At 37.6% G+C, this 27249-nt stretch overlaps 2 protein-coding genes across 2 annotated transcripts in view; both read right to left on the bottom strand.

Annotated features, from left to right (window-relative positions):
• The window catches only part of LOC308661452 (sperm flagellar protein 2-like), a gene marked incomplete at its 5' end in the record, with an annotated part of 28081 nt that extends 7098 nt beyond the window's left edge, over positions 1 to 20983 (bottom strand). The window contains 6 exons of the mRNA XM_081316384.1: positions 1133 to 1387; positions 3088 to 3267; positions 5816 to 5908; positions 17610 to 17792; positions 19633 to 19739; positions 20905 to 20983. Coding sequence (XP_081172510.1) covers positions 1133 to 1387; positions 3088 to 3267; positions 5816 to 5908; positions 17610 to 17792; positions 19633 to 19739; positions 20905 to 20983 — 897 coding nt within the window. The remainder of the gene's footprint in view (positions 1 to 1132; positions 1388 to 3087; positions 3268 to 5815; positions 5909 to 17609; positions 17793 to 19632; positions 19740 to 20904) is intronic.
• Positions 20984 to 23634: 2651 nt separating this feature from the next.
• The window catches only part of SPEF2 (sperm flagellar 2), a gene marked incomplete at its 3' end in the record, with an annotated part of 87637 nt that continues 84022 nt past the window's right edge, over positions 23635 to 27249 (bottom strand). Inside the window, exons 31-35 of the mRNA XM_081316383.1 lie at positions 25006 to 26153; positions 24690 to 24907; positions 24391 to 24599; positions 24132 to 24255; positions 23635 to 24043 (exon numbers count right to left, since the gene is read on the bottom strand). Of these exons, the coding sequence (XP_081172509.1) occupies positions 23635 to 24043; positions 24132 to 24255; positions 24391 to 24599; positions 24690 to 24907; positions 25006 to 26153 (2108 nt within the window). The remainder of the gene's footprint in view (positions 24044 to 24131; positions 24256 to 24390; positions 24600 to 24689; positions 24908 to 25005; positions 26154 to 27249) is intronic.

Here is a 27249-nt window from a genome sequence, read left to right as displayed (position 1 = left end):
TCTTTTTCAGTTTTATATCTTGAAAATTAATACTGAAGTAGTAAAAGGTATGACTTTTCTGACCAGCACTGATGTTGCCACAAGTCCTAATTGTTACTTAGAAAATCTGATAGGAGAGCACATTTGAAGACTTGCAAATCCTTACCTGTAGCACAAAACACTACAATCTTTCTATTAGTCCTGTAAATCAGATATCCATTTTCCTAGAAGCATTACACAACAAAGCATGCCAGGTATCATTCAATAAAAGCTATTATCAAGTAAAGGCTTTAGAATTGCAAATGTAATATATCATGATCAAGAGTTCCTAAGATATCCTTGGAGAAACAGAGCATGAAAATGTGAAACATAATTTATTTCTTACAGCTCTGAATTTTTTTTCCCTTTAGAAGTAAAACTCTCAACAAAACTCTTACCATGCCTTGCTTAAGGTTTGGTTAGATCATTGTTGACTGAACAGAATGGCTTTGCTAATATTCCAATTGGGTCAAAATAAATAAAGAAACTGACAGTCTCATCCTCTACATCTACTTCACTCTGCCTAGCTCTAATACTGAATCATACAGTCTCTCCATGTGTGCATACACTTATTTTTCTTGCCTGCAGGTTTAAGAGCCCTAAAGGTAAAGGTGAAGGTTCCCCCGCACATGCGTGCTAGTCGTTTCCGACTCTAGGGGCCGGTGCTCATCTCCGTTTCAAAGCCGAAGAGCCAGCGCTTGTCCGAGGACGTCTCCGTGGTCATGTGGCCGGCATGACTAGACGCCAAAGGCGCACGGAACGCTGTTACCTTCCCACCGTAGTGATCCCTATTTTTATACTTGCATTTTTACGTGCTTTCGAATTGCTAGGTTGGCAGAAGCTGGGACGAATAACAGGCGCTCACTCTGCTACGCGGCACTCAGGATTCGACCCGCCAAACTGCCGATCTTCTGATCGACAAGCTCAGTGTCCTAACCCACTGAGCCACCGCGTCCCTTAAGAGCCCTAATCTAATCCTATTTCAGAAACAATACAACTGCCAGTCCAACATAGCCCATTTCTTTAAACGTCAGTGAGACATTGCTTGCCACAAACAATGAGATAAAAGAACTATATGAATGTAATTAATGGAGGTATGAGCTAATTAACCAACCTCATAATTGTCCTCTTCTGTCAGATGAGTACTAAATCTGTGATTGTCAAAAGCTTTGTTTGTTTCATACTGGAATACATGGAGAAGTGTAGCCAGAGAGATGTATCCGTCATTGCTGATAGACAGGGCTTCATCTTCTTTCTCCTTCTCTTCCTTCTCTTCCTCTTCTTCTTCCTCCCCTTCTTCACCAGCCTCCTCCTCTGCCTGTTCATCATGAGCAGCAGTGGTTATGAGCTGCTCAGCAGATGTTATAAACTGAGAAAAACAAGCCAAAGATACCATAAGGGAGTGGTGGCGAACCTATGGCATGCTCTGTGGGCACCCGTGCCATGCCTCAGAGGTGGCAACTGTCCCTCTTCAACCAGCCACCTGCTAACTTGCCAAGGTCCCACGTGGCCAGATGCATCCCACCATGGCTGGTTTCCCTCCTCCCCCATCCCGTCCCTCCTGGCCTCGCATGCTCTCCTTTTCCCAGGCACGACCCACTGCCTCGTCTCCTCAGCTGTCGGCTGACCATCCATCTCGGAGGCAGCTTCTCTGTACTGCTGGCGATGGGCTGCGTAGCCCCAGAGTGCGCCAGTTGATGGGCCGGCAGGCTGTGGCTACTGACGGACACCGTTGGCCCCCATGCGCTCGCTGGCTTCTGTGTGTGAGGGCCGATGGTGTCAGGCAGTAGCCACCCCAGCTCTTGCCTTGCCCCCTGGCAATGGCACCCCCACCCTGCCTCGCCTCACCTCACAGGATGAGCCTCCTGCCTACCACCACACCTACCAGAGACCCCCTGGATCTCCCCCAACCCTGCCCACCCCCCCACAGGTCTCCCTCACCACGAGCAACACTGAGGTGACCACACCTACCTTGGCCACACCCATCCAATCTTCCATGACCACCACAGCCACACCCACCCAGTGGGCCACGCCCACCTGGCACCCAGCGATAAATAAGTGGGTTTTGGGTTGCAGTTTGGGCACTCGGTCTCTAAAAGGTTTGCCATCATTGCCATAAGTTGTTATTTTGGGGGGGTAGATAGTTTCCTAGTGACCAGATGCAAGGTATGTGACTCTCAGAAAGAGTACCAGCTTTGAACACATACAGTAAAGCCAGCCAGAATGTTGCAGTTTTTTTCTGAATAAAGATCATTCCTTCTCAGGTTCTTGTGTCTGTTTCTATTATTCAATACATAAAAAGGGATTTCAAACTGTGAGCTTCCACTGTCATCTACAAGGAGATGAAACCCAAATTCAGAATTCTGAACAACCTCCAACCATTATTTTTAGCAGGGTGAAAGTCCTGGATGTTTCTCTGTGTGCACGAAAGCTTTGCAAACTCTAGTAAGTTGCAGGAATCTTGCTACACTACTGTAAACATTCCACTGTTTTTCAGTCAGTTTAACTAGTGTTGTATTCTTGCCTGCAATTTTGTAATATTGCCAAGATGCCTATTTAGTGTGCTTTGCTGAATTAAGCTTTGCAATGTTTCTTGACGATGGTCTAGATGCCAGGCTAGAAACCAGGAGACTGTGAATTCTAGCCCCACCTTAGGCATGAAAGCTAGCTGCAACAGAGAATTGAACACAAACAGTCAACATAAGCAATGGACAGAAAGCCTGACTACCAAGCACTGCATTCTTATTATCAGTGCCTTTTTTGGAAACAAAAAAGGTTCCGGAACTCATACAACCCGCCTTGCCTACCCTACAAGGTTCCACCCAAAAAAGGTGCCGGAACTCCGTTCTGAGCGTTCTATGAGAAAAAAAGCCCTGCTTACTATTATCTGTTCCAAAGGTATTTATTCTGATTCTATTTATTCTATATATTGCACACGCTTCTGGCCTTTTTTGCAGAAGCTCTGGGCAGCACATATAATGAGAGATCAAAAGAGGTTGGCTTTATGGAACAAATATATTTTTGTCACCAACCAAATCAAGATACAATTTTTACTATCATTTTTTTTACCATTTGAGGAAGAGAAACGTGTTTCTCCCTCTTCCTTTGAATATGAGTCCCTGTTGCGACACTAAGGGCTCGATAGACACCATTTACAGCATCAGGGTGAGAGGCAAAGTATAGTAGCATCTTAGTGTAGTTCAGTTGAGGAGGGTCTTTTTCAGGATCAGCAAATAAAGTGAACAAAAACTGCAAAAAGAAACAGTTCTATTAATGGACGTATTGTATTGGATATTTTGTTTAATCACAACAATTCAGCACGTATATGGCTAAGGTTGGGAACCTAATCTAGACCTTTACTGTGATAATAAACATTGTTACATGAAAGTTTTGATTGACCACAGAGGACATCATATATAGGCTCATCTAATGATGACCATAACACGTGGAAAGCTGCAAACTGGCATGAAAAACAGAGTGGTAAAAAGATGAATTAATCAGGGAAAGCAAAGGAAGGGAACTAAAATAAAAAAAGGGGGGGGGGAGGAAAGAAGGAAGGAAGGTTCTCTGTTTGTAAAAGCAGGAAAAGGAGATCTGCAATAAGATCTGAAAGAAGGTGGCCTGATTTTGGAATGGAAGGTAGTGAAGTATAAATGCAAGGAAGTGATTTAATTATGAATGAAAGGTCTAAAATGCATGTTAAAACAACGAACCTATGACCTCTACATTGATGTGGACATGTATGAAAATAAGAATCCACAGATAAAGGATAGTTACATCTTAACACTCTAGATCTCAAAAATGAAAGGTTTTTTGAAGGACTATACCAGGGGTAGGCAACCTTGGCTCTTTTATGACTCGTGGACTTCAACTCCCAGAATTCCTGAGCAGGCATGGCTCAGCATGGAAACCTCTCCCTTTCCCCTCAGCATGGCTGGCTCAGGAATTCTGGGAGTTGAAGTCCACGAGTCATCAAAGAGCCAAGGTGGCCTACCCCTGGACTATACAAAGGTGAGCTTCAGTTATTCATTTAATCGGTTATTTTGTTATTCTGTTTTTATTTTACGGTGATGGTTGTGTTTTTGTTTTACTTCATTTTTAAACTTCTGTTCAATGGTAAGCCATTCAGAATTACTTTTGAGAGACAGGAGGTCATTGCATTCAAAGCGATAAATAATGAAAGAACCAAGAAAATCTATATAACATCATGAATGAGTATAATTGGAAGAAAAGTGTTACTCTGTGGAATGAACAGAGGAATGGAAACAAGAGGAGACAATATAGAAACAGTTACTGGTCATTCAGAAACCGACGAATGAATCAGAATAGTGATTGATAGGTGAATATCTATCTAGAGAAATGTCTGTTTCTTTTGAATATACAGTTTAAGCACATCTGTTCACATGCGTTCATGGTAAAGGAAGGAATCTAAAAGTATGATTAATTTGACTTGATTGTTAGGAAAAATGTGAAGGACAAAAGCCTGATGAAGGGTCTTGAATGTTGAACAGACTATCTTTCGTAATGGTAAGAGTGAGCTTGAGAAAAAGTGGAAGAAAAGTAAGAAAAGAAATTTGAGTGAACATTGGCACTTTCTCTGCAAGAAGAAAAGTATGAGTCCTGTATAAAACCTTATCATACAATACATTAATCTCTTAACAGAATGAATAGGAAATAGAACTATGGAAAAAATATTGAATATGCTTGAAGCAGTGTGAAAAGAATTATACTGCAAGGTTCAGAATAAGTGTGGGAAGTATGAAAAATGATGCTTGAGTAGAATTATGAAGTGAAAGAGGTGGGATTGAAGAAAAAAATGCATGTAGAAATTATTGCTGCAAAGAATGATGAAAATAGTATACTCTTGGCCAAGTTTGTGGATGAACTTTTACAAGGCAAAAGGGATTGAAAATAACATTGCCAACCTTTTAACAGACTCATACAGATCTATGAGTAGAGTGGTGGAATACTGTGCAACCTCTGGTCACCATATTTGAGGAAAATGATCCAATCACAGTGAGTGAAAAAAGGTTATGGCTCTATTCCTGCTTCCAGGCATTGGCTTAGTCACCGTGAGGGACAAATGTTGACTTGAGATGGGCCTTGGCCTTACCAGTAGGACATTTTTAATGCTCATAGAATTCCTCTCTTTGAACTGTTTCAGACTAGGAAGAGTGGATAATCAGGGAGACTCGTAACACAGACAATACTTATAACAGGAAATAGTATCAGCTCTGAAATACAATGGAGAGGAATTACAAAGAAATAACCACACAGCCTGAGAATAAGGCAGATAAACAGAAATCTCTTTCTCAGTTGACAATGTTTGAGAAATTATAAGACAGGCTGTGGTTCAGCATGAAAATGTATATGTATTATTGCATGGTCAATCTAGATGCATGGAAAAATCCCCATAAAATTGTTAATTCTAAAATCTGGTCTCCTTCCCCATTGATAAAAAATATTTAACCCCCTCTCTCATCCCAACCATCATTTTTTTAGCTTTCTCTTTTAAGACCTGGAAATAACTCCATGGATATAGGAACAGCGTTGAAAAGTAGAAATTTCTGAATAATCAGAAGTGGACAATGAATTGTGTTCTGATTTGAAAATCAAGCAAATAATCAACTGTGCCTTAGAATGGAAATACATTTAAAAATAAATAAATAAACTACAACTAGGATCCACTGGTTACTTCAGAATTGTTGGAATGTAGCAGACAAGTGTTTGAAATTCATTAAACATGGCAGCCTTACCCTTTTCCCTTGGATTATGGCCTCTGAATATTTATACTTACTTCTATGAGATGCTTCTGATGGTTAAAAGGTAAAGGCTCTGTAGGACTTTCTGGTATGGCTACATCTTCACTGTCTTTAAACCACAGACCAACCTAAAGCAAACAAAAGAAAACCTTATACTTTGAACTGTGAATAGTCAACATTTAAGTTTTTGAGCTTTTCCACACTTCAAAAATGTGTGGAAAATATGTACCTGGTTGCAAGGAGCTCTGGCAGGAAATATTAGAGAATCTGGGGACATCATCAAATTAAAAAGCTCCATTGAGATATTACTTTTCAATAACATTATAAAGATTTCATTTTGAAAATTGATTCTTAAAAATTATGGGTGGATTTAGTATCTTGATTTGTTTCAAAAACACCTATTTTTTTGGATTTTTCTCTCTCCCACCCCCATTTCTCATTTCAAACATCAGAGGATGGTTATGAGATGCTGAACCCAAAAATTGTTCTACCTAACTTCCTGTGTTGTTTCTGGAGTTTTTGTTTGTTTTTATTCTCTTTACCTATATGAAGCGAAATACCGCAATTTTGCGTAGGTGTATATAAAACAGATCTACATTTCTTTGTGGGTTTACCATCCTGAATAGGGAATAAATCTTTTCCTGCCCTAAGATTTGAAGGGGAGGCTGTTGCAGCTTGCACTTTTTCTTGAAAACAGATCTTGCTCCGTTACAATTTTTTTTGAAAGTATATATAAAGAAGGATAATGAATAGAGACTACAAGCTTACCTGAATGATTAATGTGGGGAAGCTTTACCACTTGATAAGGCTTTACCACATATTAAAATCCATGGTAAGAAACAACACCCACTCCATCCTTTATCGAAACAACATGACATTGCAAAAGTGTTGGAGAAAGTCTTACTATTTATGCCAATATCTGCGGAAGGCAGCTATCTGAAATGCTAAAGCCAACTTTATATATGAAAACACTTGGTGGATATAAAATATGAGCTAGTGATATGGTGTAAGTTTGGGATCCTCTACCTTTTTATACAGGGAGTCCTCAACTTACAATTACAGTTGTGATCGGCACTTCCACTGCTAAGTGAGACAGTTGTTAAGTGAGTCCCATCCAATTTTATATCTTTTTTGCCACGATTGTAAATAAATCATGCAGTCATTAAGTGAATCCAACTTCCACCATTGTCTTTGCTTGTCAGAAGCTAGTTTGGAAGGTTGCAAATTGTGATCATGTGATGCTGAGACACTGCAACCATTGTAAATACATGCTGGTCGCCAAGTGCCCTAATTCTGATCATGTTACCACGGGAAAGCCACAATTGTCATAAGCATGAAGACTTATTGTAGGTCAGTTTTTTCAGAACCATTATAACTTTGAACAATTACTAAATGAATGGTCCTAGATGAAGGACTACCTATATTTGGAATTTTGAGGGAGCAGGTTTATGGAGTTCTCACAAAACAGCTATAAAGGGGGCTTATTTCCTTTTCATAGATTTTCTGCACACTGTCTACAGCTATTCATTTGACAGAAGTATTAAATGGATTTCTCCCTATCACATCTCTAACCATCTCTTCCAAGATTGCTTTTTACACTCCTCCAATTTAATTTTATATTTGGAGGCAGCATTTCACATTATTTTTGTTTTGTACCAAATACTTCGGACCAACAAGAAATCTAGAGGGATTTTTGTAAATAAAGATGATGCTAGATTGGGGATTTGTTGGACATTTTCCATTTTTAAATTTTTAAAAAATCTAAAATAGTTACATTTGAGTCAGGTATGGAATGGTTGCGATACCTCCAGATTTTATTTGGGATACATAGCCTATAATCTTTAATTCTCCAAAGCACCTGAAAGCAGGACAAGAAGCAATGGATGGAAACTAGTCAAGGAGAGAAGCAACCTAGAACTAAGGAGAAACTTCCTGACAGTTAGAACAACTAACCAGTGGAACAACCTGCTTCCAGAAGTGGTGAATGCTCCAACACTGGAAGTTTTTAAGAAGAGACTGGACAGCCATTTGTCTGAAATGGTATAGGGTTTCCTGCCGTAGCAGGGGGTTGGACTAGATGACCTCCAAGGTCCCTTCCAACTTATTATTATTATTATTATTATTATTATTATTATTATTATTATTATTATTATTATTATTATTATTATTATTATTATTATTATTATTTAATGTCATTGTTGGGATCTAGAAGCTTTTACACCAAAGTATCCTGATATATCAATAATATATAAAGGATGCAGTCCATGGACTAGGTCAAGATACAATCACTCCAGAAGGCTCTTCGGTATAAATATGTATAGATTATAAGGAAGTGGAGGACTTTTTGAATTCCTAATTCCCAGGAATTTCCTATCCACCAATATCTATTATTATTATTATTATTATTATTATTATTATTATTATTATTATTATTATTATTATTATTATTATTATTATTATTATTATTATTATAAAAAACACCAGTTCTTTAGCTGATATTGGCCTTCTTACTCATTGAATTCTTCCCAAAAAAGTAAGATATCATAATGAGTGTTAAATTCTGCTGAAACTGCCTGAACTTGTCCGTGCAGTTTTCCAGGCAAAAGTTTGGAAGTGGATTGCTATTTCTATCTTCCTAGGTCTAAATTTTGAGTCTAAGGGTGCATTTTGTGCCTAAGGCTGGACTAGAACACAGGGCCTCCAGCCTCGTGGCTTAACCACGACTCCAAACTCTCTCTCCAATTATATATTGAGAAATCCTTCTTCTTCCGCCCCAACTTCATTGATTCCCTGTGCCCCTTTTCACCTTGTCCAATCCCAATATGATAGGATTTGGTTGAGCATCCCCATTAAACACAATGCAGAAGAATGAACTTTTTGAATCCAAGGCCTTTCTGCATAAATACGCCAGAGCTTTATTTTTTCCCTTATTTAGTACAGATTCCTCAAAATTCTTATGCATTCTTATATTCAGAGCAGAAAATAGCATGCAGTCTTTTTATAGACTTGAGCTAAGCAGTTAAACCTGGATCATTGGGAGAAGAAAGCAAGTATTCTCTCTCCTTCTCTGCAATCCAAAATTCTCTCATGATATTTTAAGTGTCAAAAGAAGTATTTCCTATGTTAACTGAACAGATTTGGAAAAGGAATGCAAAGCTGATTCATTAATTGAGCATGGGCAAATTTACCCAAATATTTACTAAGTGGTAATTCTAGCACTATTTTTCTTCAATATACTATTTTTTTCTACCTGCTTTTATGGAGCAGGAGAGCTATGATAATGTACATTACTGGAAAAATAAGTTTTGACCTCTGTAACTTTATGGCGGAACATGGGTCATAGGGCAGTGATGGCAAACCTTTTAGAGACCGAGTGCTCAGACTGCAACCCAAAACCCATTTATGTATCGTCAGGTGCCAGGTGGGGATGGCCCATTGGGTGGGCGTGGCCAATTGGGTGGGTGTGGCTGCGATGGTAACGGCAGACTGGGTGGGACTAAAAAGTCCAATCAATCAATTCCAACTTTGCAAGGTCCTTTTTTCCCCCCTGCGAGCAGTTGAAATTGATTGATTGATTAAACCTCTCTTTTTTTGCACACGGCAGTGGAGGCCTAAAGCGAAAACGTTTTATAAAACCCAGCTGAAGGCCTAGGACTGGGGCGACGGTGCGCGTGCCCACAGAGAGGGCTCTGTGTGCCACCTGTGGCACACGTGCCATAGGTTCGCCACCACGGTCATAGGGTATGCTTGCAACAAGACCTGGAGAAGTAAAGCTGCTTACTCAGAAAACTGCTGAGAAGAAATTTAAAAAACCAAAAACAAACAAACAAACAAACAAAAAACTGCATAGAAAACAATATTGAAGTCTCTCGAGGAGAAAGGTTAATGGGTAGGAAATGATTATTTTAAAAACCTTCAAATGAAGTTTCAATGTTTGGTATAATAAAAATGGCACCATGTTTCTTTCAAACTTCATTGATGATTAATTGTCTTTTGAAGATCACTCTGCAAATGATGGCAGTTTAGAATCAATTTAAATTTTATTCAAAAGTCTATGAATTGTTCCGAATTAAGGTGTCATGGTTCCAATGCTAAGACCAACAAAATCAGAACTCCGAGGCTAGAGGTTTCCTCAAAGAACATGTTTATTGGTTAAAAAAATATCGGCACGGTCAAAGTGAAACCAAGTCTGAAATTCCCTCCAAAGAGTTACACTATTACAGTACAAAGTCAAACTTCCCACCCCAGAGCTATGTAAACAGCTAAATTCCCCAACAGAAAGATTTGGCAAGACTTTCTAACAAAATGCCCAGCCCTCCAAGCTAACTGATAGAATGACCTTGGTTCCCACGGGAGCCAGAATTATTTAGACTAGCAAAAATACTCTACCACCCCTCCCTTAATTGTGCCAACCTAAAACAAGCAACATGGCTTCAGCCAGACTTGTTGTAGAGTTGACATAAGGGAATTACAGGCTCGTAAAAAGGGAGTTTTTTACGAATTGTCCAGGAAATGTTGTAATTTGTATGTGCTTCCAAATGGAGCTGTTTTTTGTAAGATACATGGTGTAAATTTGAACAATTCTATTTTTTCCAGCTATTTTGATAATTTTATTATTAAAGCACCTAAGATTCTAATGATTATTAGGAAAAAAAATGCTGGTTTACTCCATGATTTCTGTTTCACTTTTTAAGTCATGATATTTTACATTCATTTCCAGCTACCTTTGAGCCACTTTACTATTATTTGCAACTGCCACATCTATAAGTAAAACTTGGGTTTTTTCAACTATAGGTAGTTTTCAACTTACAGTTTTCAACTTACAGTTCATTTAGTGACCGTTCAAAGTTACAACAGCATTTATGACCATTTTTCACACTTACAACTGCATCCCCATGGTTACATGATCCAAATTCAGACGTTAGGCAACTGCCTCGCATTTATGACTGTTGTAGTGTCCTGGGATCATGTGATCCCCTGACAAGCAAAGTGAGGAAGCCAGATTCACTTAACAACCCTGTTACTAACTGGAGTAATTTACTTAACAACTGTGTCAAGAAAGGTCATAAAGTAGGGCAAAATTCACTTAACAAATATCTCAATTAGCAACAAAAATTTTGGGCTCAATTGTCGTCATAAATTGAGAACTACCTGAACTGGCAAATTGGGTTCTTAATCTTAATCTGTGTGAATGTGAAAGTGCCGTACAATTTGTAAATGATCTTTCAGAGCATTTTTTCTAGCAATTGTATCATACTTTTTTTCTTAAATTCCAATATGCTGTTTTTGCCACACAGTCATGTTTTGTTTTATAACCTGTCGAGACAATTTTGTATTATAGGCTACTTCTGATTCAGCCACATTCAAAATATGTTTATGGTAGACACTTTTAGGACTTTGCTTTCATTTGTATAATCATTTAAGCCTATGACTTTATCCTCCAGTGTCTGCTTCAATTGCAACAAACCATGACTGCCCATTTTTCTTGTTAAATAGAACAGTTTTTGTTACCTTTTTTACGTAATGCATAATATTGTCTGTCTGTCTGTCTGTCTGTCTGTCTATCTATCTATCTATCTATCTATCTATCTATCTATCTATCTATCTATCTATCTATCTATCTATCTATCTATCTATCTATTGCATTTAAGTCAAATAGTATCCAGTCACAAGTAATATTTGCTTGTGGTATTATTCAGCCCAAATATTAAATGTGTTGATTGTATTATTACCAATCATTACAAATTCTACAACTTTTCTAAAACTTTTCTGACTCATGTTGAAAGATGGTTTGGGCATGCAAGCATCTGTATATTTGCACCTTTTTTCTATTGTCAACCTTTTGATTTTAATGCCATTCCATAACTTAATTCTCCCTGTATATTCAATTTATCCTTTTTAATTGCCCATGCACTTTTATCCAACTGAAATTCTATTCAGATGTCATCACTAAAGATTTTAAATGTATATACAAGTTACTTTATTTCTCTATATGATTTTAGATATAGTTATATTATAATCTATATAAGCAATTGGGAAACTTTCTCATCCCTTTCTTAGATAATTTGGCTTTTTAGTTAAAATTATCATGAATAGAATCAGAGTATTTTAAAGAGTGGAGATAAAGAGTTACCTCAAAACATTTTTATTTTGATTTGACTTCTCCAAATTTTATTGTATTTGAAATCAGAATTTGAAACATTTCTAAACATGCAGCTACAGGGTAGTTGTTTATTATTATTATTATTATTATTATTATTATTATTATTATTATTATTATTATTATTAAATTAATAATTTATTTAAAAATTAATAAATTAAATAAATTAAATAAATGTACATATAATTAAAGCCATTAATACATGGGCAGTCCCAGTGATACACTACCCAGCTGGAATTATCAACTGGACTTTGGCTGAATTGGAACACCTAGACCGGAAAACACGTAAACTTTTGAATATGCACCACGCTCTACATCCACGAAGTGACATTGACAGGTTGTACCTGCCAAGAAGAATAGGGGGCAGAGGGATACTGCAAATCCACCAAACTGTAGAAGAAGAAAAACGAAGTTTGAATGGCTATGTAAATCAAAGTACAGAAAAATTGCTGCAGGCTGTAAAAACAAAGAGCATTATAAAAATAACAGAAACAAAGGCAGAATATAAGGAAAAACGGCTGGATGACAGATTAAATAGATGGAAAACCAAAGCTTTGCATGGAGAACATTTGAAAAATATTGAAGGAAAATGTGATAACAACTTGACGTGGGCATGGCTTAAGATGAGAACCATCAAGAAAAAAACGGAAGGCTTAATACTGGCTGCTCAAGAACAAGCACTATAAACTAATGCCATGAAAGCGAAGATACAAAAATCCACTGACAATCCAAATTGCCAACTTTGCAACGACAAAGTTGAAACTGTTTCACATTTAATATGTGAGTGCAGCAAAATCGTGCAAACTGATTACAAATCTGGACATGACTGAGTTGCTAAACTAATCGATTGGGCATTGTGTAAAAAATACGACTTCCCATTTAAGCCTATGACTTTATCCTCCAGTGTCTGCTTCAATTGCAACAAACCATGACTGCCCATTTTTTGTTACCTTTTTTACGTAATGCATAATATTGTCTGTCTGTCTGTCTGTCTGTCTGTCTGTCTGTCTATCTATCTATCTATCTATCTATCTATCTATCTATCTATCTATCTATCTATCTATCTATTGCATTTAAGTCAAATAGTATCCAGTCACAAGTAATATTTGCTTGTGGTATTATTCAGCCCAAATATTAAATGTGTTGATTGTATTATTACCAATCATTACAAATTCTACAACTTTTCTAAAACTTTTCTGACTCATGTTGAAAGATGGTTTGGGCATGCAAGCATCTGTATATTTGCACCTTTTTTCTATTGTCAACCTTTTGATTTTAATGCCATTCCATAACACCAAGTTGATGTTGAATTTAATTACGGCGGCAAGACTTTTGATAGGCCAATACTGGAAGAAAGAGGAACTGCCGACCATAGAGGAGTGGACTTTAAAGGTTTCCGACCTGGCAGAGATGGCGAAGATTTCGGCCTATTTGAAAGATCATTCGCAAGAACGCTATATTATGGAATGGAGAAAATGGATTGATTTTATCCAGAACAAGTATAGGGTTAAGAAGTTTTATGTAGCATTTGAATAAGTCTTCTTTCGTGTTTTTTTCTTTATTATCTTAGTTTTTTTTTATACATATTCAATATTATTATTATTTGTTTTACCTTATATAAGCTAGAGAGTGATGGATTTTAGAGTTTATAATTGTTAGCATATGATTGTTTATGATTGCTTTTTATATATATACCTTGTATTTAGCTCTGGGAAGTCGGGGGGGGAGGGGGGGAGGGGGGGAGGTAGGGAGGGGGGAGGAGGGAGGGGGAAGGGGGGATTCTTAAAGGAAAACTGTATTTTAAAACTCTTCAATAAAAAAAAAATGCCATTCCATAACTTAATTCTCCCTGTATATTCAATTTATCCTTTTTAATTGCCCATGCACTTTTATCCAACTGAAATTCTATTCAGATGTCATCACTAAAGATTTTAAATGTATATACAAGTTACTTTATTTCTCTATATGATTTTAGATATAGTTATATTATAATCTATATAAGCAATTGGGAAACTTTCTCATCCCTTTCTTAGATAATTTGGCTTTTTAGTTAAAATTATCATGAATAGAATCAGAGTATTTTAAAGAGTGGAGATAAAGAGTTACCTCAAAACATTTTTATTTTGATTTGACTTCTCCAAATTTTATTGTATTTGAAATCAGAATTTGAAACATTTCTAAACATGCAGCTACAGGGTAGTTGTTTATTATTATTATTATTATTATTATTATTATTATTATTATTATTATTATTAAATTAAATTAATAATTTATTTAAAAATTAATAAATTAAATAAATTAAATAAATGTACATATAATTAAAGCCATTAATACATGGGCAGTCCCAGTGATACACTACCCAGCTGGAATTATCAACTGGACTTTGGCTGAATTGGAACACCTAGACCGGAAAACACGTAAACTTTTGAATATGCACCACGCTCTACATCCACGAAGTGACATTGACAGGTTGTACCTGCCAAGAAGAATAGGGGGCAGAGGGATACTGCAAATCCACCAAACTGTAGAAGAAGAAAAACGAAGTTTGAATGGCTATGTAAATCAAAGTACAGAAAAATTGCTGCAGGCTGTAAAAACAAAGAGCATTATAAAAATAATAGAAACAAAGGCAGAATATAAGGAAAAACGGCTGGATGACAGATTAAATAGATGGAAAACCAAAGCTTTGCATGGAGAACATTTGAAAAATATTGAAGGAAAATGTGATAACAACTTGACGTGGGCATGGCTTAAGATGAGAACCATCAAGAAAAAAACGGAAGGCTTAATACTGGCTGCTCAAGAACAAGCACTATAAACTAATGCCATGAAAGCGAAGATACAAAAATCCACTGACAATCCAAATTGCCAACTTTGCAACGACAAAGTTGAAACTGTTTCACATTTAATATGTGAGTGCAGCAAAATCGTGCAAACTGATTACAAAGCTGGACATGACTGAGTTGCTAAACTAATCGATTGGGCATTGTGTAAAAAATACGACTTCCCATTTAAGCCTATGACTTTATCCTCCAGTGTCTGCTTCAATTGCAACAAACCATGACTGCCCATTTTTTGTTACCTTTTTTACGTAATGCATAATATTGTCTGTCTGTCTGTCTGTCTGTCTGTCTGTCTGTCTGTCTGTCTGTCTGTCTGTCTGTCTATCTATCTATCTATCTATCTATCTATCTATCTATCTATCTATCTATCTATCTATCTATCTATCTATCTATTGCATTTAAGTCAAATAGTATCCAGTCACAAGTAATATTTGCTTGTGGTATTATTCAGCCCAAATATTAAATGTGTTGATTGTATTATTACCAATCATTACAAATTCTACAACTTTTCTAAAACTTTTCTGACTCATGTTGAAAGATGGTTTGGGCATGCAAGCATCTGTATATTTGCACCTTTTTTCTATTGTCAACCTTTTGATTTTAATGCCATTCCATAACTTAATTCTCCCTGTATATTCAATTTATCCTTTTTAATTGCCCATGCACTTTTATCCAACTGCTGTGCGAGTTGTGATGGGGGTTTCCCGATACTCCCATGTAACACCTCTGCTCCGCGAGCTGCATTGGCTTCCGGTTGCCCTCCGGGTGAGATTCAAGGTGCTGGTGATGACCTATAAAGCCCTAAATGGCTTGGGTCCAGGATATTTGAGGGAACAGCTGCTGCCAGCATCAAGTTCCCTTCGTCCTGTGCGCTCCCACATGGAGGGCCTTCTCAGGGTGCCGCCGGTAAAAGACTGCCGGTTGATAACACCCAGGGGGAGGGCCTTCTCTGTGGGTGCGCCTGCCCTTTGGAACCAGCTGCCCATGGAGCTTAGGACTGCCCCCCGACCTTCGTTCATTCCGCCGGGACCTGAAGACCTGGCTCTTTGAGCTTTCCGGCCCAGGCTGAGAGTTTTTAATTAGGGTTTTATATTTTTCAGGGATCAAATTTAATTATTTTAAATTGTTTTTAACTTTTGTATTGTATTGACGTTTTTAAATACCTTGTAAACCGCCCTGAGTCCTATGGGAAAAGGGCAGTATATAAATTCAATAAACTTAAACTTAAACTTAAACCTCTGGAGGCAGGTTGTTCCACTGATTAGTTGGGTTAATTGATTGCTTTTTGTTTGTTTGTTTTACGCTTTTTAGATCTTTAAAAAAAATTCAATCAAAGGTTTGTCTTTTGTACCTCTAGAAATTTTTAAATTCATTTTTTTCTCTATTGGGTACAATTAATTTGAAATTCGTTATTTGTAAATTTTATTGTATTAGCAATGTTTCCTGTTAACAGCTTGTATGTTATTAGGCAAAAATTAAATGGGTTTCTTCCATTATTTTTCCTTTCATGATTAAAAATGGTCAATCTCTATTGATCCTTACAGCAATATTTGCTTGAAATGAAACTATTTTCTTTGTCCATCTCCTCTATTTTCCCCCCAGCAACAGCATTTGTGTAACACTTACTGATGGAAAGATTGGGACTGACTACCAATTGCCAATTTAGCCATGGTTGATGGATTCTCTGGTCCTACTTTAGGATCTTAAATATCAGGCAGTGATTATTTCTGAAGGCACATAATTTGTAGAACATTATTTAATTTGAAACAAATCAGCAAACTGTGCCAAGGACTGTCCCAAAGATGCTTTTTCAAAAGGCAACTGGACTTTTTCCTTGAAGACATTTTGCTTCTCATCCAAGAAGCTTCTTCAGTTCTGCCTTCTTCAGAACTGAAGAAGCTTCTTGGATGAAAAGCGAAAGTCTTCAAGGAAAAACAAACTCCAGTTGCCTTTTGAAAAAGCATCTTTGGGATAACCATTACCTGGATGAATGAGAATCTCCAAAGACATTGTGCCAACGATTGCATTGTTCCAGATATTGTGAACCTTTTTAGCATTATAATAATATTTGTGTACTTGCCATCACTTTAGATTTTCCTATTTCCCTATTTCCCACAGTTTATTGGGGACTGCATTATTTTGATAGGGGGAATATGCCATTGCATTATCTTACACGCTTAAGAGGACAGAGCATAGATCCTCTGGTTGTATGCTACCACATCAACATGTACAAAGCATCCATTTGTTACATATTACTATGCCTTAGGAACAACAGACTCTTGAGAACCTGATCTCAACTCTATTGTCTTTCTAAAGAAATGGTGGGGAGGTATTTACACATCAGAATGAAACCTAAAGTACTTCTGTTAAAGATAACATGAAATTATGTAATGTATTAATTATCTTGAAACTGTCTTATATTCAGTTGTTTTCATCTTTCACATGTATAAGCACGTACCCTCAGACACACAGACACAGTGGCCTATGCTGAGACACAAACCACATGAAAAGAACAATCCTATACATATTTACTAAGAAATACGTCTCACTGCATGCAATGAGGTTTACTTCCTAAGTCTATGTGCATAGCAGGGAAGGGTTGAAAAGCCACAATGTTTAGAGAAAGGAGGTGAGGTTAGCAGTTCAGCTTAGAGAGGGATACATAGACTAGGGTTGGCCAAAATAAAATTTTGCTTGCACTGATGGGCACTGATTGCATTGATTGTGACATGATCTCACAATATAAGACTGGCTACCTGCTTGTCCCACTGCTCTCAGTAAGATTCAGTCACAAAGTCTTAAAAGGGCAAATATAAAAAGTGGAACCTGATCATATTCTTCCTGGGTGACAAATCCAGATCCTTCAGTATCCACATCCTGAAATCTTTGTAGTGCTTCGAGCAATTCCGTTACAGAGGGAATAGGCCAAGGTTGGGAAGCTGCATGTAAGAATCTGCGCCAGTCCACTGTGTCCAAATTCACAAGTAGGAATAATGATAGGCTCTGCAACTGTAACATATAATTGCAAGCACAGAGATGAGTGCATGATCCCATACAGTGAAAAGATTAGGAATGGATGATGGAGGACAATATATTGTTGCCAGACCTCAACTTTTTGAATTTCCAGCAAGCCATGGAAGCTGGGAAGCATGGAAGTCAAAGCCCAATATACTGTATATACTGAAGCCATTAGATGGGAGGTATAGATAAATTAGAGGGACGCGGTGGCTCAGTGGGTTAGGACGCTGAGCTTGTCGATCGGAAGGTCGGCAGTTTGGCGGGTCGAATCCCGAGTGCCGCGTAACAGAGTGAGCGCCTGTTACTCGTCCCAGCTTCTGCCAACCTAGCAGTTCGAAAGCACGTAAAAATGCAAGTAGAAAAATAGGGACCACTACGGTGGGAAGGTAACAGCGTTCCGTGCGCCTTTGGCGTCTAGTCATGCCGGCCACATGACCACGGAGATGTCCTCGGACAAGCGCTGGCTCTTCGGCTTTGAAACGGAGATGAGCACCGGCCCCTAGAGTCGGAAACGACTAGCACGCATGTGCGGGGGAACCTTTACCTTTACCTTTACTATAGATAAATAATTGCACAGACATGAAGAAGACTTCCCTAATAGAAACAGTAAAGTAAATATAATAATTCACCAGCAGAAAACTGTCATTTAGCGCAAGTACCATTGTCAAGGCTTTCCTAACTGGCAAGCAGAGGAAGCAAAAACAACAGATTTAGGTAAGTATATTTCATACTTGAGAACCATTAGTATCAGCAGTCAAGACTGAATTGAACACCCCTACTCCACCCCAATTGTTTTGTTATTTTGAGTTAATATACAGAGTCTTGAAAACTGTAAAGTTTTCCAGCCTCACTGAGAAGTTACACTGAGATCATTAAAGTGAACTCGCTTTTAAATATGTTTTCCCCCATCTCTCAGCAATTGGACTGAGGTATCTTTTCTGAGATAAATACTCCTCTGACTTGCCTGCAGCTTCCCATTATTACTCCTTGTCATCCACAATACCCAATAAAAACAAATCATGTTTCGTTCTCTCAAAGCAACAGTCTATGACTCTACGGCATTCTTTTTAAATGTAAGGTCAGTGGGCTTTTTCTCTTCATTGAGTAATAGTTAGGGCAGAGTTTCTTAACATGGCAACTTTAAGCTGTAGGGACTTAGAGGTCTCCAGCCTGTAGGTATGGACTTCTTCTCCCAGAATTCCCCAGAGAGCAAGCCCATATTTTTAAAGTTGCCAAACTGAGGAGTGCTGACTTGACATTAGCTGGCACTCAGGTGACCTAGAAACTCTATGGTCACTCTCAATCATGGAAGCTCACTGGATAACTTTGGGCTAGTCACTTTTCTTCAGTCCAATGCACCTCACGGGTAACTGTAAGGAACAGTAGTAGAAGAACAAAAAGCAGGATATAAATCTACCAAATCAATAAATAACACACAGAAATACGAAAGCAATCCTCATTTCACTTGGTCTTGAAGGCAGGGATGGGTTGTCCACAATATGAAACAAATCCAAGAAGTTGACTTCCAGGGATATTCAAAATGATTTAACTGATTAGCACCTTTTATACACATTGGTAAACAAGCTCCCTTTATAAATAATTCCTAGCATCATCTCCATTCAAGCAATATGTCCTGTCTTTCTACAACTAATAACACTTAAGTTTGGTAATTCAACCACATAGCAACACATTCAAGTAAAAACTAAAGCAACATCACATACACTAGGGGTCTCCATATGAATGGTCAAAATGGCAGTCATAATTGTATAATTATGGTCTCTATCTTGACTTTTTAGACTTTTCCCTCACAAGTGCCCTGATGGATACTTACATCATACATGGAGAGATGCAGCCAGGCATCAGGAAGCATATTGGACCCAAGATTCAAAGTGATCAAATCAGACAAAATATCTATGAATGTTTTACTTGGTATTAAACCTAGGCAAATAAGAAAAAAAGAGGAATTGTGTCAAAGTGGAATTAACATAAAAAAGTTAAAAATCAATTGCATTTCACTGCCTAATACTGTAGGTACATTGCATATTTTCCTTTCTTTCTTTCCTAATTATACGGCATATACAGAGACTATAATTTACTTTATACGTAATTGTACAATGTTGTACATTTCGATTTCTTTAAACTATGTAAACCAAGCTGTGAGTTGCTATCAATCAGCTATGATCCAAGAGGAAACAAAGGAAGTATCCTGCTCTTGAAGTCTGTTCCCCTAATAAACATGATTACAACTGGAACATAACTGGTTTCCAAATTGGAGTTGAAAAAAGAAAACTCTTGCATATTTTTAGTTTTTTAGTTTCCACAATTTCCTTTTTGGGGAAAATTATTAAGACGCTGTCTAGGTTGCAACTACAAAGGACTCTGGATGAAATGGACCTATTTTGATACCATTAACTGTAGCAACCTACTGGATTGACTGCAGGGACTGAGTGAAGAGCACAATGTTACAGTAATTCTTTTTTCCCCCCCTATGGCGGTTCCAGTTGATAATGATAGGAAAGGAAATATCCAGCCAATAGCATCTGGTTTGTGGGGTTTAGTGGCCTCATCCTTCCTGTTAACATTTATATACATCTACTGGGAAAAGTACTCCATCAGTTTGTGATCAGATGTCATTGATACACTAATAATGCTTAGTCGTACAACTTGTTCACTGGCTGACCAAGTGCTACTGTGAAAGTTTTGTCCCAGGGCTGTCCGTCAAGGTAATTTGGAAGCTACAATTGATCCATAATGGAGCCAAATAATCAATGATGGAGAAGCCTCGCTATGGAGCACTTGCTGCTCTCTGACCTTAGTTGTTAGCTTGTAGACATTTTATTACCTGGCTAGGTAACATAATCAATGCTAATTGTGGGGTTTGCATTGCCATCACCAGCACTGATTTAGTACCTAGTTGAGTAGTGAAATGTCTGTAAGTAAGCACCAAGCTCAGAAAGCAGCAAGGATTCCAATTCTGAGCTAAACATATTCTCTTCTATTGAAGTCTTGCTACATGCAAATAACACCCCCGCTACATGAGCAGCACTGGTTATCAATTGGTCTGTGCAATTCAAGGTGCTGGTTATCATCTATAAAGTCCTACATTGCATAGGGACTGGATAATTGAGAGATCGCCTTGTCTTCTGTAGTGTCTGCCTTGCATGGCTTGCTTTGGGCTCCATTCAATCATCAATACCCCCCAGTGTGAGCCAGGAAGCAGGCCTTCTCTGTCACTGCCTCTCCTAAAGATCACCAGTTTCCCTGCCTTCAAGTGAGCCTCCCCCCTCCCCCAGCCTTTGAGATAGAATGTTTTTGGCAGGATCTTTTTACATTTATGAAGCTACCCAGAGTCATTCTGGGGTTATATGGCCTAGAAATCTGACAAATAAATACATTTTAAGTTTTGTCTTCACACAGGTCATCTTTGGGTTAGAGCAGGGGTAGGCAACCTTGGCTCTTTCATGATTTGGACTTCAACTCCCAGAATTCCTGAGCCAGCTGGCTCAGGAATTCTGGGAGTTGAAGTCCACGAGTCATAAAAGAGCCAAGGTTGCCTATCTCTGGGTTAGAGCCATTTGTTCAACAACCATTCAAAGTTACAATGGTGATTAACAAATGGTATTTAAGACAGGCTCTGTACTAACATCAATTCTGCCATTATTTTAGAGCATTTGAGAGCATCCTGAGAACAAGTGGACTGTGGACTGAATGGATGCCACTCTGTCTTGATCCACCCTCTATCAACAGCAAAAGTCCTAATGACAGAAAGCAGTGGCAGTTTTCACTAGATCTGAGCAGTGGAGGGAGAACAAGATTACTCCCCAAGTCTCCATTGATAAGTCAATTTGACTGGGAAGAGAACGACAGGTGGTACGGAACAATGTAGGACATCAGCAAAGAAATAGTGATATATAGGTACAAGCACACAAAATTGAGATGAAACTGTTACCAGTAGTTCTTGCAACTAATCTAATTCTCAGGTCTCTTATGAGGATAAAATGAGGTACCAGGAAAGAGAGAAACCACGTATGCTGTCAAGAGCTCTTGAAGGAAAAGCGTGGTACAGAAAACAGAATTTAGGGGATCCAATCAAAAGTATGCATGGTATTGTTTCCAGAATGTACACAGACTCTTCACAAAGACTGAGGTTTGTCAGAAACCTTTGATTAGAGAATGTATAGATACTAAAGCAAAATATGTATCTGAATCAAATTTGTTTTCCAAAGAGAATCCCTTGGTGAAAGAGCACAAGAAGCAGAGATTCAAGGAGATCCATGCAAATTTGTGATGCAAATTTATATTCATTTTACTTTTGCCTTTACTTTACATTTGCATACTTTACATTTGCCTTCTCACTTGCAAATGACTGATTCTTATCCCAACCAGGGAAAGGAGAAATCCTTCTGCAGATACTATTTTAAGCGCAACAAACTTTTGTGCCATGCCTAATTTCTACCAAGCTCTCTTTCCATGAGCCAGTTAGTTAACTATGCATGCGCCTGATGGTTGCAAGGTTTTCTATTTCTACAGTTGCAACTGCAAAGTTTGAAAGCATTAAGAAAGTTGAAGTTATGCAAATACTGTGGTACCTTCTGAAGTCAGGTGGATTTAAGCTTTTATCCAGGGAGTACAGGACACATCCAAGGTTTGTATGGGAGAGAGTGAGAGAGATATATAGTTTCCTCAAGTTTTCATTACAAACATAATTCCTTCTGTATTGGACTTTTTGAGCTTTTTAAATTATCCGCTGTATTACATTTCTTCTTTTCCCTTTATTATTTTACGATGATTTTAAAAAAGGTTTTGAGTACCATTTGCAGTTAAAATGTTGCATCTTCCTTTTATAAAAAGCTGCTCCCATCAGCATCAACACCCATTCAAATAGTTCAAATCAGTATAGAGCATTCAAATAAATGAACCAACTGCCTAAGAAAAAACAATTCTTTCATTTTGGGAGATCAAGTTATCAACGTATGATGCAAAGGGTAAAGGACATTAATATCCTCTGGGTGGAAGTTATATTTGCAAGACATTTCATTTCCAGAAGAATAGTAATAATTATTTCTCCATTTCAGCAGAACAAGGGTATAGAGTTGGGATGCAGAATGACAGGTAATTTCAAAGAATTTCTTCCCATTCTTCAGTATCTTGTTAGAGACAAAATGTTTGGAAATTCCTACAGTGCATTTTTGTATTTTGCAATGCCATATTTGAAAATAATATTTCTAAAGATACTGGATTTTAGCTCCTATCATTTTTATCTGGCTCGATAAATTTACCACAGCTGGAGGAATACATATTTTTAGCCCTGCTCTACAGAAAGACTTTGGCCATCTCTAGCTTTTCAATATGAAAACTATTCAACTTTTCTAAAGACATTTGTTAAAATCTTCCAGTGTCATGTTTATTTCATTTCTCGAAATTCTATATCCTTGTTTAACTTCATAAAACAAATTATACTCAAGTGCTGAAAGATCTTACACTAAATGGTCAAGAAGTGTTGGTAGTCAGTAGAATAAAGGTATTACAGAGATATCTTTATAGTTGGTTTAGAAAGTGTTGTGGCTTAGTACCAAAGCTGGTAGTAAAGCATTCAACAAACATGTTTTGTGTCTGAGATGCAAAAATTTAAAAATACATTAAACCATACACTATGGCCAGCAAAAGGGAAGAAGGGATCATGTGCCACTAAAGCTTCTGTAGTTATACAAGTATACACTTTGCTTTTAATTGGAGTGCAGATTTTTTTTTTGGAGGGGGAAGGTGATAATTACTAGTTATTTGTTTAAACAATGCTTCTACAAAAAATTGAGGCAGAAATAATGTTGCATGTCTAGTCGCTTCCAAATGAACTTTCTCTTTCCCATTCAGGATCAGATGAAGAATCCGAGTTCTCATGGGGAGATACTTCAACTGGGATCCCACTAGGATCCCACTGATTAGCTTGTAGTTTTCTGTTCTTTTGCCAAGAAACATTCCACAACCGAACAGCTTCCTGGGGATCAAAGTTTTTGATCTCGGGAGAATTCAGCTGAATGACCATGAGATCTGTCATGCTTTCAAACATGAGTTTTGAATGTAGCCTCATCATTGTCAGCTTCATTTGACCAAAGCCTCGTGCTGCTTCGCTGGAACTTGCCGGCAATGTCAAGAGAAGATCGATAAGGGCCAAGACATTCGGATATTTATGAAAAAAATCTTTGTTTACCAAATCCCATGTTAAGCTCCGGATGTTTTCAGATCTAGAAAAGATCAAATATATTACTAACATGTTCCTTTTCCTAATGTAGCAGTAAAACAAACTTGGATTTAAGACAGCATGCTTATTACCTATTATATAGCTCTGCTTTTAGCATATTCCATTCAGTTTCAATTTCATCCACTTTCACTTTGGCCCATTCTAGGACTGGCTCATAATGCTGAATCAACAGAGATACTTCCGTCTCACCAAATTCTATAAGAACATTCATATTAATTGAAGAGATACTTTCGTCTCACCAAATTCTATAAGAACATTCATATTAATTGAAGCACTCCAAATCTTTCAGAAAGGAATCATTTATTAGCCACTGCAGGGTGCTTTCTGTACCTTGTTTGAATTTGCCTGGCCATAGCTTAAAGCTTCCAATGGCGCTTGCGATCAAAATATCTTCACTAGCATCACAAAAACAGTCTTGCAGCTGGTTCAAGAGACTGCTTATTAATTCTAATCGAGTTGCTGAAATATTTCCATCTCCCACAAGCGGGTAACCATGAAAATAAGTGATTGTCTCTACCAGACGTTCTCGCGGCCCTGATCTGAGGGGAGAAACATGATACTTAAGCAATAAACTCTCTCATTTCAATTCAGACACACTCAAACATATGCAATAATTGTTAATATCTAACCTTTTTTGATACATTTGGAGTATCTCCAATGTTGACTGAATCGTAGCAAATACATCTGCAATGGAAGTGTTTGGATTGTGGGCAACACGAGACAGAATGTTAAGGACATTAATGACATCTAATAAAAAGTGAGAAAATTTAACTATGTCTGTTTTTAGAAGCAACTTCAAGAGATCTTTGGCTTTCTGTTGATTTGAGGAGGCTGATTCTTCTCCCGTCTGGAAATCAACATGAAAAACAATGTGTTAAAACACTTATAAAAAACTTCTAGTTTTTCAATTATTACTTAAATCCTATAGTTTCAAAAAGCATTTACCTTATTCAGGTGTAGGACAATTGCTAGGTAACCTTTCAGAAGGATCTGAAGAGCTGTCTGTAAGCGAAGAAACCATTGAGAGCCACCAATTTGAGAAGGAACCATTGGTGTCACTTTACGAGCTTCACAAATTAGCTTAAGGTTGTTCTTATTCATTGGAGAGTCATGATAAAAATAGTACAAGTTTTTTAATAAATCCATAAGTATATTGAATAGTGGATTGTTCTTCAGTACCACCTTGTAGGCCATTTCAAGACGGTGTACAAGACAGTGAATGCTCTGAATACATGGTTGTATATCCTTCAATAGTTTAGCTACTCCGTTTTCTCCTACCATAATATCTCTACCATCACTGCCAAAGCCAACCAGTTTTCTTGCCCAGTCATGGGTTGGCAAATTGACCTTCAGATTGGTTTGTAAGGTTTTCAAAATGGCATTTTTCACTGTCAAAGCATCATACATGTCTATGGATTGAATTCCAACAATCTGGCAATGGATTTTTCCTTGATGTGCAAACTGTATATATACAAGGGCTGCTTCTGTTGTTCCACTGTCAGTAATGCCATCACTAATGAGAGAGAAGAACTTGCATTTTTCTAATTTCTGTTTCAAGGCTCTTCTTTCCACTTCAGCAATAAAATGAATAAAGATTCTTGCTGCTTTGTCATTTCTAAATATTGAACCAATGTCCACCCCCTTCATATCATCCAGTTTACTTATCCAGTCCAGGTCTGTGAAGGGGCGCCCAGTTTTGGCAATGGCATGGCACGTTCTAAAGAGGTTTTCAATTTTTCCCAAGGTTGTTTTACTCATGTTCTTTAACATCTGCTGAGTGGTATCTGTGTCTGGAGTAGAACTACTAGCTGCTTCCATACAGGAAGCCCATGCATGAGCTTCACTGTTATGGTGGTCATCAACTAATTCAAGAATAAAGTCATCAGTCCCAGAGCAAAAATTGTGTGTCTTCTCCCCTAAGTCTACATTATGTTTCCTACACAGAGCACAGTACATAATGCCCTTGTTACTGTCATACTTTAACCATGTGTACTTCAACAGCCAGATGTGTGGAAACTGGTGACTCTTCTTTGAATACTTTTGTTTGCCTGGAGTTACATTCTTGCTTTTAAATTGCTTCATTGCTGCTATGGCTATAAATATTTCATAATGTTTATTACAACAACATTATAATGTTTTAACACAATTTCAATATAATTATTATTTTGAGCTACAATTATTAATTACTCCAAACTATAGACATTCAACTACTGCATTTGTTACAAAACAGTAAATGTGAGGTATCTGAAAATTTCATTTTTTTCTTTCATAACACAAATTTAGTGCAAAGATATATGCTGAATTCTGTATTAAATAGATTATATATGTGAAACTGAATCTTTCCACAAAAATGATACAAAATATAAAATGTTTATCTTTAATCTTTTTAGAAGTTAATAAAACCTGAAACTATATTCAGCAACATTGCTGACTGTTTAGATTTCAGCAGCTTTGGCTGACTTGCTTTTATTCCTTATTTACAATCATAAGAGCTCAAAATTATTTCTTTCTTTCATTTTAAGAAGAGGCTGTTGGGGCCAAATCCAAACAAACATACCACATTGTGTTGTCTGAAGCTTCCATTAAATCTTAAGAATGTTTCCTACAGTTAGGAATCAACTCATAATAATGCTTAGTTGAATCCACACATACTGTGCCAGGATTTTTAAATAGAGTATACTGAATAAGGTATAATGTTATGAGGTCCATAATAGTTATAGGAACAGCCTGTTATGCTTCTGCTAACAGGGAAGAAATAGATACAGCAAAGACCTATATACTTCTGAAACACATTGCCAGAAAATATATAAAAAGGTAAAGGTAAAGGTTCCCCCGCACATGCGTGCTAGTCGTTTCCGACTCTAGGGGCCGGTGCTCATCTCCGTTTCAAAGCCGAAGAGCCAGCACTTGTCCAAAGACGTCTGCTTGACAGTTAGGAAAGCCTTGACAATGGTACTTGCGCTAAATGACAGTTTTCTGCTGGTGAATTATTATATTTACTTTGCTGTTTCTATTAGTGAAGTCTTCTTCATGTCTGTGCAATTATTTATCTATAAAAGGTAAAGGTTCCCCCGCACATGCGTGCTAGTCGTTTCCGACTCTAGGGGCTGGTGCTCATCTCCGTTTCAAAGCCGAAGAGCCAACGTTTGTCCGAGGACGTCTCCGTGGTCATGTGGCCGGCATGACTAG

The sequence above is a fragment of the Vipera berus genome (assembly GCF_964194415.1).
Source record: "Vipera berus genome assembly, chromosome: 2".
NCBI lineage: Eukaryota > Metazoa > Chordata > Lepidosauria > Squamata > Viperidae > Vipera > Vipera berus.
Note: the sequence above shows the minus strand (reverse complement) of the source record. Positions and strands in the feature narration are given on the sequence as shown.